General features: G+C 32.5%; 1 protein-coding gene across 3 annotated transcripts in view; it reads right to left on the bottom strand.

Annotated features, from left to right (window-relative positions):
• Positions 1–1,869: 1,869 nt before the first annotated feature.
• The window catches only part of LOC111044382 (actin-interacting protein 1), a 40,465-nt gene continuing 32,369 nt past the window's right edge, over positions 1,870–9,965 (bottom strand). For all 3 annotated transcript variants that reach the window (XM_039425845.1, XM_039425843.1, XM_039425844.1), the window contains 2 exons: positions 4,291–4,428; positions 1,870–3,092 (listed from right to left, as the gene is read on the bottom strand). In XM_039425845.1, coding sequence (XP_039281779.1) covers positions 4,319–4,428 — 110 coding nt within the window. In that variant the 3' untranslated portion in view covers positions 1,870–3,092; positions 4,291–4,318. The remainder of the gene's footprint in view (positions 3,093–4,290; positions 4,429–9,965) is intronic.

The following is a 9,965-nucleotide window of genomic DNA, read 5'->3' as shown; positions in this document are numbered from 1 at the left end:
TTTGTCTTGTTTGTGTACCCTAAATGATGAAAGATTATTTATTTTAAGCGATTACTCAGAGACCCATTAATAAATTTTTAGTACTCTTGTGAAACAGAAACAGCTGACAATGTGTGTGCACACTAGAAAAATTACAGTTTTAATGAACACCGTTTTGTACTTGTAAATAGACACAGGCAATAGTGGGCATTTACTAAAAATAACTATACAATGATTAAAATCCTGAGTTTAATCTTGTTTAGTGTGCGCTAATATTACTATCAGCTATTTCCATTTTAGAAAGTCTTCTAGATTATAATGAAACATGTCGCTGATCTGAAAAACGATATAACTGAATTAACAACCGTACAATAAGGTTCAAAATTCAGTAAAGCTGAGTTTACACCAAATTCAATAACAAAATGTTAATAACTTAATCATTATACATTCTATTAGATTGAACATAACTTATTATACATAAGATGAACATATGTGTTTGTCAAGTTCCGTTTAATCTAATAGAATCTATAAGGATTAAGTTATTAACATTTTGTTAATAACTTTGGTGTAAACCCAGCTTTAGTGTAATAAATTTCAAAAATATTCATGTCTGATAAATATTATTGAAGAAAAGAGCTTCATTCATGATTGAATTTGTATATATGCTGGATGAGTAAGATATTTGGATAAATGTATTTATAAATTGATAATGATGCTGAGATGATATTCACAAAATGAATATTAAAAAATTGTTTTCATTTCAGTAATATGATGGACAATGCAGACCTTTTCTATTATCCTAATATATTAAGCGAGCAATTTCCTTATATTTGTATTTTTATATCTGATTATTTATGTTCAACGGATCTCGAAAACGGCTCGAACGATTTTCACGAAATTTGGAACATAGTAGGTTTATGATATAAAAACTCGATTTCACTAGATCTCATCCTTGGGAAAACTCGCTGAACGACATTAAAAGGATAATTCATCCTTGGCTGAAACAGCTGTGAATAGTAAAAAAGTGAGTGAGCGAGTGAGTATGTGAAAAATCAAAATATCGCTTCCCCGAAATTCATAAGATGACATATAGCCACCTGTAAAATATAAACACTCATTCTAGAGAATTGTGTTCTGTTTATCAATAAATAGCTTGGTGCCCCGATATTAATACATTATGCTGAATAATTTTATACAGTATTTGATACGGTATGTTTTATAATAAATTTCACTGCAGTATGATTTGCTTCTTCAATATTTTTGCAACACTTTAGAAAGAAAAGGATCTAAGCCAAAAGAGAGAAAAGAGTAAGACAACTGTAATATTAAAATAATTTATAATAAATATATACAACTTTTTAGTCGTGAACAAATTTATAATATCTTGCAGAAAAAAATCATACAATATTCGGTACACATTCTTGTGTTATAATAATAAATAAGTGTATAAATTATTAATCTAAATGGTGTTCCATTTATATTTCTTTCATAAATAATAACATTTTTCTTTGTTGATAAATTCAGAAAATTAGGAAAATTTGATGATTGAAGACAGTAATAGAAATGAGAACAAAGGACTAGTACAGTAGTAGTAAGATCAAGTTATTTCAAAGTAAATAAAAATGATTGAATATGTCAAACAAAGCAATAAAATATATGCAAAATAATAAATAATAGATTCAAATAAATGCAAGATAATTCATGAGGAATGAATGATGATAGAGATGTTTACAACATATAAGTTTTAAATAATTAAACCTAGAATAAAATGCTTCTCATAATAATATAGTGATAAAAGAAAAATAAATACTTTGACATACTTTAGATTGTAGCCATTTAGTCTCACACACAATGAGAATTACATTTAAATGAAATCATTTAATTGCATTCAAATGCTATATTTAATAGAAGAATAAAGTAAGAGTAAGGAAATAAGATAATGACTATTTTAGATGAGTAGGAACAAACGGTTCCAATTGAAGTTATCATTGGTTGTATTTCATAATAATTATTAAAGTTCATTATCTGATTATGCAAATCCAGTAAGCAAAATTAATCTATTTCATTTTGTGTAGAATTTTCTCATCAGTTGAAAACTTGGGGATTTTGAATATCAAGAGTTTTTTTTTTATTTCATTTAGGTTTATTATTACACAATTTCGATTACTAAATAGACATCAAGTCCTAATATATATTATTTCAGATTATAGAAGCTCAATCATAAGTATGGAAGACGATAAATTAATGATTTCTACTCAAAATATAGGCTAATAATATTAATAGGATAAAAAATAATAGATGGATCTTCATTAAATTGATTAATTTTTTTACGGTATATCAAATACCCAGATTTCTAATTCAGTAAAATATTTTTAAACTAAACGAACAATTAAATTTTCACTTCAATAAACTAATTAAAATATACTGTATGGTCATTTTTTATTTTTTAAAACTCAATATTTTTTTCAATACTTATTGAATTGTCCTTCTGAATTTGATTAGCATAAGCCATGATATAGGGTTTACCAGAATTTTTTTAATTAGAAATGATTCGATTCAAACAGGATTTCTTTACCTGAACAATTTGCACTTTGCATTTGATTTTATTCATTAGATAATTCGAGATCACAAAATTATAAATAATATAGTTTCAATTAATTAACATAATATCAATTTTGATTTGTTTCACCACACGAGCATTATCTTGAAATAATATTTTCAATTGATTGGGGTGAATGTATATTTTAGATGTACTTCCAATACAGTGATTTGAAAAGAATTTTTTGAATATTCATGTCAAATAGAGATTTACTATCAAACCACACAGCCATAATTTGAAGGAAAACGAAGACACAGTTTTATCAATCCCACAATGCAATACTCAACACAATTTTCAACTTACATGACGATGGAAAAATTAAAATTTGCACCCTACATATTTAGCTAGAATAAAATCGATACAAAAATGCCACACTTTAGTTCTTAGTACTTAATCCAAAAACAGCAAACAGTTCATTATTAATCACCCCACATCGGATAGTTACAAAAATTGTAGAAAATTGCACGTTACGATGAGACTGTGCTTTGATTGAAATTTGATTCCATTGTTTTACCTGCAATCGAAAAAGAGATATAATAAAATTTGTGCACTGCATCGAAGAGCTACAAAAAGATTCATTTAAAACGGTCATCAGTATTAAATAGGAAGCATTGGTTATTCATAAGTTTAAACTGAATCTCACTATGCAAACTTTCAAAGTACCTTTATATCAATTACACTTACTCGCTATTTCGAATATTCTACGTCACAGTAAGTATAGCTTGTCAATACTTGACAGATATACTCAAAGGTGTTCTCAAGGTGTCCAAAATGTATCGCTATGAGCACGAGCACATACATAGGTGGAGGGGATTTGAAAAACGTCGGAAGCGCCCGTGGCGGAATATTTTATAATTTAATTCGTCAATAAGGCCACAACTTCTTTTTGTTTGGTCGGCGGCGTTACCTCGCATTTTCTGTCTTGTCCCAATGCCATGGATCATTAAGATCTATATGTTACAAGAATGAGAACATTTATCAGGGTACTCATAATTGATATTTAGAATCGAAATTCATTATTCAAGAATCGAAAACCTGAATTGACATTTCTGAACCGGAATATTTTTTTTGTAATACATGATTCTGTTAAGAATGATTTGTTCAAATTAGATTGGATTTCATAATGCGCCGCCAAAATCGCATGAAAATGGCCGCTGCTGTATAAGGAAGATGGGTATCTAGACCTCTTTTTACAGATATTGCTCATATCCAATAGTCGTCACCAGGTATGTCTTTGCTAGATAAAACTCCGAAACAACTGAATGAAATAGTTGACAACTCTCTATTTTTAATGAGTTACAGACATAGATTAATTGAATTTTAGCTGAGCAAAAATTAAATGAAATTGGTTCTGATGGGAGTATTCACAAATTGCCACACTGTAAAGGTGTAAGCACCGTAACAACCAATTGCATTGGCACTACTCCTCGGCAGGATAGAAATGAATTGGAAAGTATGGTGTGTTTACTTAGCTGTTTCAATTCAACTAATTAATTTTCTATTTTTTACTGAAACTTGATACACATTTGTGTGGTTCGACAACATTTCAAACTAAAACTTTTATTTTAAATTTCAATTTTTATCAAGTTTTGGTGACTGAAATTTCTTCTAAAAGCACGATCAAGTACATGACACTCAACATTTTTCACACAGAAATTAGATTTAAATTTCATTATTGGGTTTAGGCGACTGAATTTTTTTTGAGAACTCACCACTTGAAAAGTGTTTATAATTTAGTGTTCAAATGGGCGTGATGTTCCAAATCTTGGTGTTGCAGTCCTGGCCGACAGAGGTCAGGGTTTCGTCGTCGATCCACGCCAGGCGAGTGATCTGACTTTGCGGGTGAGCATCTGCACCAAAACACAACAACATTACTACAATCCAACAATCGTTCAATATTTCTCATACAAAGTTACTAGAATCCAACAATGTTTTACTAACGCACAATCATCACTCACAAGTTCATATAGTAAATACTATGAAGCGTAGTAACTATAAGCTGAATCATGACAACAGATGAATCATAGATGACGCTGAGCATTGTGACAAGGCCTAAATATACTAGTATTATTTATTGGTAATTAGAAATTTATATTTCCTTCTTTCACTATATAGAACACTATAGTCGGCCATGGCTGAACCATGTATCACAGAGTACTACTTGTAACTATGTTACAAAATCTAATGAAAGAATAAGAAAAAATATTTGCAAAAAATGTAGAAGTTATCCCGTTTGTATAAATAGAAGGTCCACCTTATAATGGCAATATTTGATTAACATTGGTGTTGCTAATCATGGTCGTATTTAATCATTAAAAAATATATTCTTGACGAATAAAATACCATTGATAATTTAAAACAAGAATGTAGAGTTAATATTTCATCCGATATACCAGTATCAGATATATTCTACAGAAGTCAGTGGCAAGGCAGAGAATCGTCAACGCGTTCTCTTATATTTCTCCACTGCAATAATATCGTGGATCTTACTATATTGAGATTACTTCAAACTGTCAACATAACTTCAACTATGACAACAGGGAAAACAACTAGAGTTTTGAGAGTTACAATCCAAACATTATTCGCCCAGCAACATTTTCTACATCTGTATATTGAATGAAAACGTCTTGATATGATCAAAAACAGTAATTAGAGCAATTCGAGATATTAGTTTTGGTTGTTACACTAGTATCAATCTCTAGTGATCTACAAGCTTAAACATTGAGCAGCAGTGAGTTAGTATGGGTGAAGCCCTACGATTGGCCACTAGCTGTTGACCAATGACTGTCTAAGGACCAAGGACCCGTGAGTATTCGGGTTGTGCTTACGGTTCCGTAAATATTCCAAATATGGTCTTGGGAACCGCTAAACAACAACAACAATAAAACGAGCAAGTAAACTTGCCTAACAGGCAAGAGCCTGTTTAAATCACACATAGATTGAATTTAGTGTAATAGTTCCATGCTGATATTGAAAGTATTAAAACTGTAATAATTTACTATAGAAAAGCGATCTGATTGGGCTTTTATCTGACATAAACTTTGTTTCACAAGTTGAATGAATTATTGGAATTTTAATTAATTGATTAAAAAAAATGAAATTAGACATAATTATAACCATCCTCAGTAAATTGAAAATCTTCATGCAAAAATCAAAGTTAATTAGTTCAGTAGTTCAAGACGCGATGATGAAGATTCGCGTATTTCCTATCCCGAACATAGGCCGATTCTTTTCTTTACATTATTATAGTCCAGTCAAATGGCCATTTTTCAGGAAACAGTATTGACAAATATTTTTACTACAGTTACCTTGGAAAGTGACCATTCCTGCACTGATTACAGAACGCAAAGAATCACTTTTCCGATCTAGTGCGCAAAGTATTACTTTGCGCACTCTTAATACTTTGCGTATTATCTTGCAGCAATCCCAATCAGCTGTTGACATTGTTGGCGTGTATTTTTAATGCGAGTTTGTTCTATTTTTTCTGATTTTCAAATAAATAAAAATGAGAACTCATTAAATAATACATTTTGAATATTATTAATTATTCATTATTTCAAATAATATTTTTTCCATTCATAAATTGATTGGTTGAAAAATAATTTAGAAATTAAGATTTACTCAAAATTATTCAAATTTCCAAATTAATTGGAACAATTAAATTTTTAATTTGAAGTAATTATCGATTATTAATTTTCAATTGGATTATCAAGTTTAAAATAAATTAAAGTTATTATTAATAACAAAATTATACAGATAAACATTTGATGGATTTCAGCCATCATTTTACCCATAATAAACCACTTCTCATATTCAATGGTAACTGTAGGAAAAATTTAATGTGAAATACGTGTGCAAAGTTCCTCTGCTGCACTCAAGAAACCATTCCGCCCTCGCCTACGGCTCGTGCGTAAACGTTTCTTTCGGTGCAGCAAACTGTCACTTTGCGCACTAGTTGCACAAATAACTATTCTCGTCGGTTTCATATGTATTTTGAATCTGAGATCTGCTCACCCCTAAAAACCATCAAATTTTGGGACTTTTTCATATTTATTTCGAAAATCTTGTGTTTTTCGAGAAAAAGCATTCTCTATTAAATTGGAGAGAGGAAATTTCCAATAAAGTGAGTGGTCACGCAGAATTATTCTACAATTCCTGGGTTTTAAGCTGACATTTTCAAAAAAGGGGTATTTTTAAAGATTTTTATAAAATTCTGGAAACTCACTACTTGTACTCTATACAACTTATGAAATAATGGAGAAAAATCATGCAATTTTAAATTTTAGTGTAGGGGGAGGGGGAATACTACCAATTTGAACAATTCCTTCGGGGCTGTTTACTGAAAAATGATTATTTGACTGGCCTAAGATGACTTACTCTTGATGATGGTGTGTTTGGCGGGCTGGGCGACACTCCATATGATGATGGTGGTGTCGAGGCTGCCACTGGCCACCTGCTGTGAGTTGGGCGACCACGCGATGCAGTTCACTCGCGCACTATGGAAGCCCCACTCTTTGTTGTGGGCCAACTGCAACGCAACGCAACGCACAACACATTAATTACTTTTTAAATACTATACACTAAAATTTGTAGTTGACGGTACCAAGCGTTTAGAACGAATTATGGAGGGTGCACATTATAGAGGCTATAGAGGAGGAGGAGGATGGACGCACAACACATTATCGCTCACAACACATTAATGACCTTATAATGCAGTAGAACCTCTATAATTCATAGTTGACGGAACCAAGGTTTACTACGAATTATGAAGAGTAAGAATAATAGAGGCTATGGACGATGAAGATGAGAGAGAGAGGAGGAGGAGGAGGAAGAGGCTAATCAAGGAGGTTGGAGAAGAAACATATGAACTATAGAATGCTGAGTATTTACTGAGAAAGAGCTATCATGGATGATATATTAAACATGATATTTATTTATGTATTAAGAGCGTAATGCATGACTTTACCGCACGCGCAAAACAGTTATCACGCGACGCGAAGCGGAGCGTGATAATTTTGCAAGAGCGATAAAGAAGCTTTACGCGCGAATTATATACAAATTTTTTTCTTCAACTGCACAAACCTATTAAATTACAGTATTTCAGTTCTCAAATACTAAAAATTATTGAATTACTCTTATAAATTGATTAAATAGTGAAATTGACTAATTTATTCAGTCAATTCCAAAACAGTAATTAATTTTCCATTACCTATATATTTTTGAATTACAAGAAAGAAAAATCTGGTGTGGTACACTCACACAACTTTCCTTGCTCATTGATCAGTGTCTTTTTTCACTTTCAACGTAGATTTTAACATTGAGTATGTACTCCATAAACTGGGTGGCTTCATTAACTTGGATTTTTGAGAGAAGTACGCCAATAGCACATTTTCAGATATTTTTTTAACTTTCTTTTCGGAGCACCAATTCACGAACTCATTGTATTTCTTCTCATAAATATCTAGGGTATAAATTTGAAGAAAATCGTTAGAGCCGTTTTCGAGAAAACCGTGAAAAACATGGTTTTTTGCCATTATCCGCCATTTTGAATTGAATTTTATTGAATTTCTTACTGTCGGATCCTCATGGTATTAGGACCTTAAGTTTAAAATTTCAAGTCAATCGGTTGATTAGGAATGGAGTTATCGTGTTCACAGACCCACACACACCTACACACACACACAGACCAACACCCAAAAATCATGTTTTTGGACTCAGGGGACCTTGAAACATATAGAAAACATGAAATTGGGATACCTTAAATTTTTTGGAAAGCAATACTTTCCTTAGGTAATAGGGTAGGTAATAGGGCAAGGAAAGTAATGAAACGTATAGAAAACTTGAAATTAGGGTACCTTAATTTTTTTTGGAAAGCAATACTTTCCTTACCTATGGTAATAGGGCAAGGAAAGTAAAAAACAGTATTATCAAATGTAAAAATATTTTGTCGGGAATGAGGTTCGAACCTTGGACAGTTGAAGCGGAATACACATGTCGACGCCTTAAGGTAGGCGCACACAGATCGTCATCGGACGGATGGCTCGCATCGGACGGATCGGACGATTAGATTTGATGCATCGTTTTCAATTGGAGTGCGCATACCTATACGATGCGGATTTGACGCATCGGACGATTAGATTTGATGCATTGTTTTCAATTGGAGTGCGCATACCTATACGATGCGGATTTGACGCATCGGACGATTAGATTTGATGCATTGTTTTCAATTGGAGTGCGCATACCTATACGATGCGGATTTGACGCATCGGACGATTAGATTTGATGCATTGTTTTCAATTGGAGTGCGCATACCTATACGATGCGGATTTGACGCATCGGACGATTAGATTTGATGCATTGTTTTCAATTGGAGTGCGCATACCTATACGATGCGGATAGGTATGCGCACTCCAATTGAAAACAATGCATCAAATCTAATCGTCCGATCCGTCCGATGCGTGTCGTCCGTCCGATGACGATCTGTGTGTGCTTACCTTTATCCAACTTCGCCACCAGTCCTTACGGAATTCAAGCGCCAATATTCACAAATGAGTTCGCATTTTTTAATGTTTGTTCACAGTACGTTAATTTAACAGTTTAGATCTCACTACTAAAGATAATGATTATAAGAATGCAATAAATAAGTTAGCCTACAAATGGATATTTTCAATTCAAACACGATTTAATCAATATACTAATACTAAATGATACCGGTAGTGTTTGGAAACTTGGAAAGCACAGATTCAACCTACTTGATATTGTTGTTGATTGTTATGTTGAATGTACAATTATTACAGTTTTGGAATAAAAGACCTGATCCTATGATTCTGTATTTTCTTGACGAAGGTTCTGATTTTGTTGAATATTTTTGAAAGTTCAACCGATATCACTGACGGATTGTTATTTTTTTTTCGAGGACTTCGAAGAATTTTGTGACTCGTTGCATTTTTTGTTCTTAGGCTGTCATCGATGTAGCCTTCAGCTACAGAAGTGCTCTTCCAGCCGCCGTGACGTTTTAATTGAGTTATATCACCCCCTCCATTCACGAACAATGTAGCCGAGGTGCGACGAAATCAATGTACAGTATAACGTGTAGGTTCTTGCAAGCCTAGAAAATGTGCAATTTCAGATGGATTTTTTGCAATTGTATTCATTCCGACTGGCTGATTCGTGCAAGCCCCACTCCTGTAATTAATAAAGGAACAAACGATTTGTCGTTGGATTTTTGGGCCTCAAACTGAAATACTGCCTACATAACTTTAAATAATCCAAACTACTATTAGTACCATTGTTGGTGATTGTAAAAATTCTTTTTTATGTGTCTTTGTGTCCGAAATGGTAACAATCATTACAGAATCCTTATCTTCAACATCACTCATTTTACCCA

Source organism: Nilaparvata lugens, chromosome 4 (assembly GCF_014356525.2).
Source record: "Nilaparvata lugens isolate BPH chromosome 4, ASM1435652v1, whole genome shotgun sequence".
NCBI lineage: Eukaryota > Metazoa > Arthropoda > Insecta > Hemiptera > Delphacidae > Nilaparvata > Nilaparvata lugens.
Note: the sequence above shows the minus strand (reverse complement) of the source record. Positions and strands in the feature narration are given on the sequence as shown.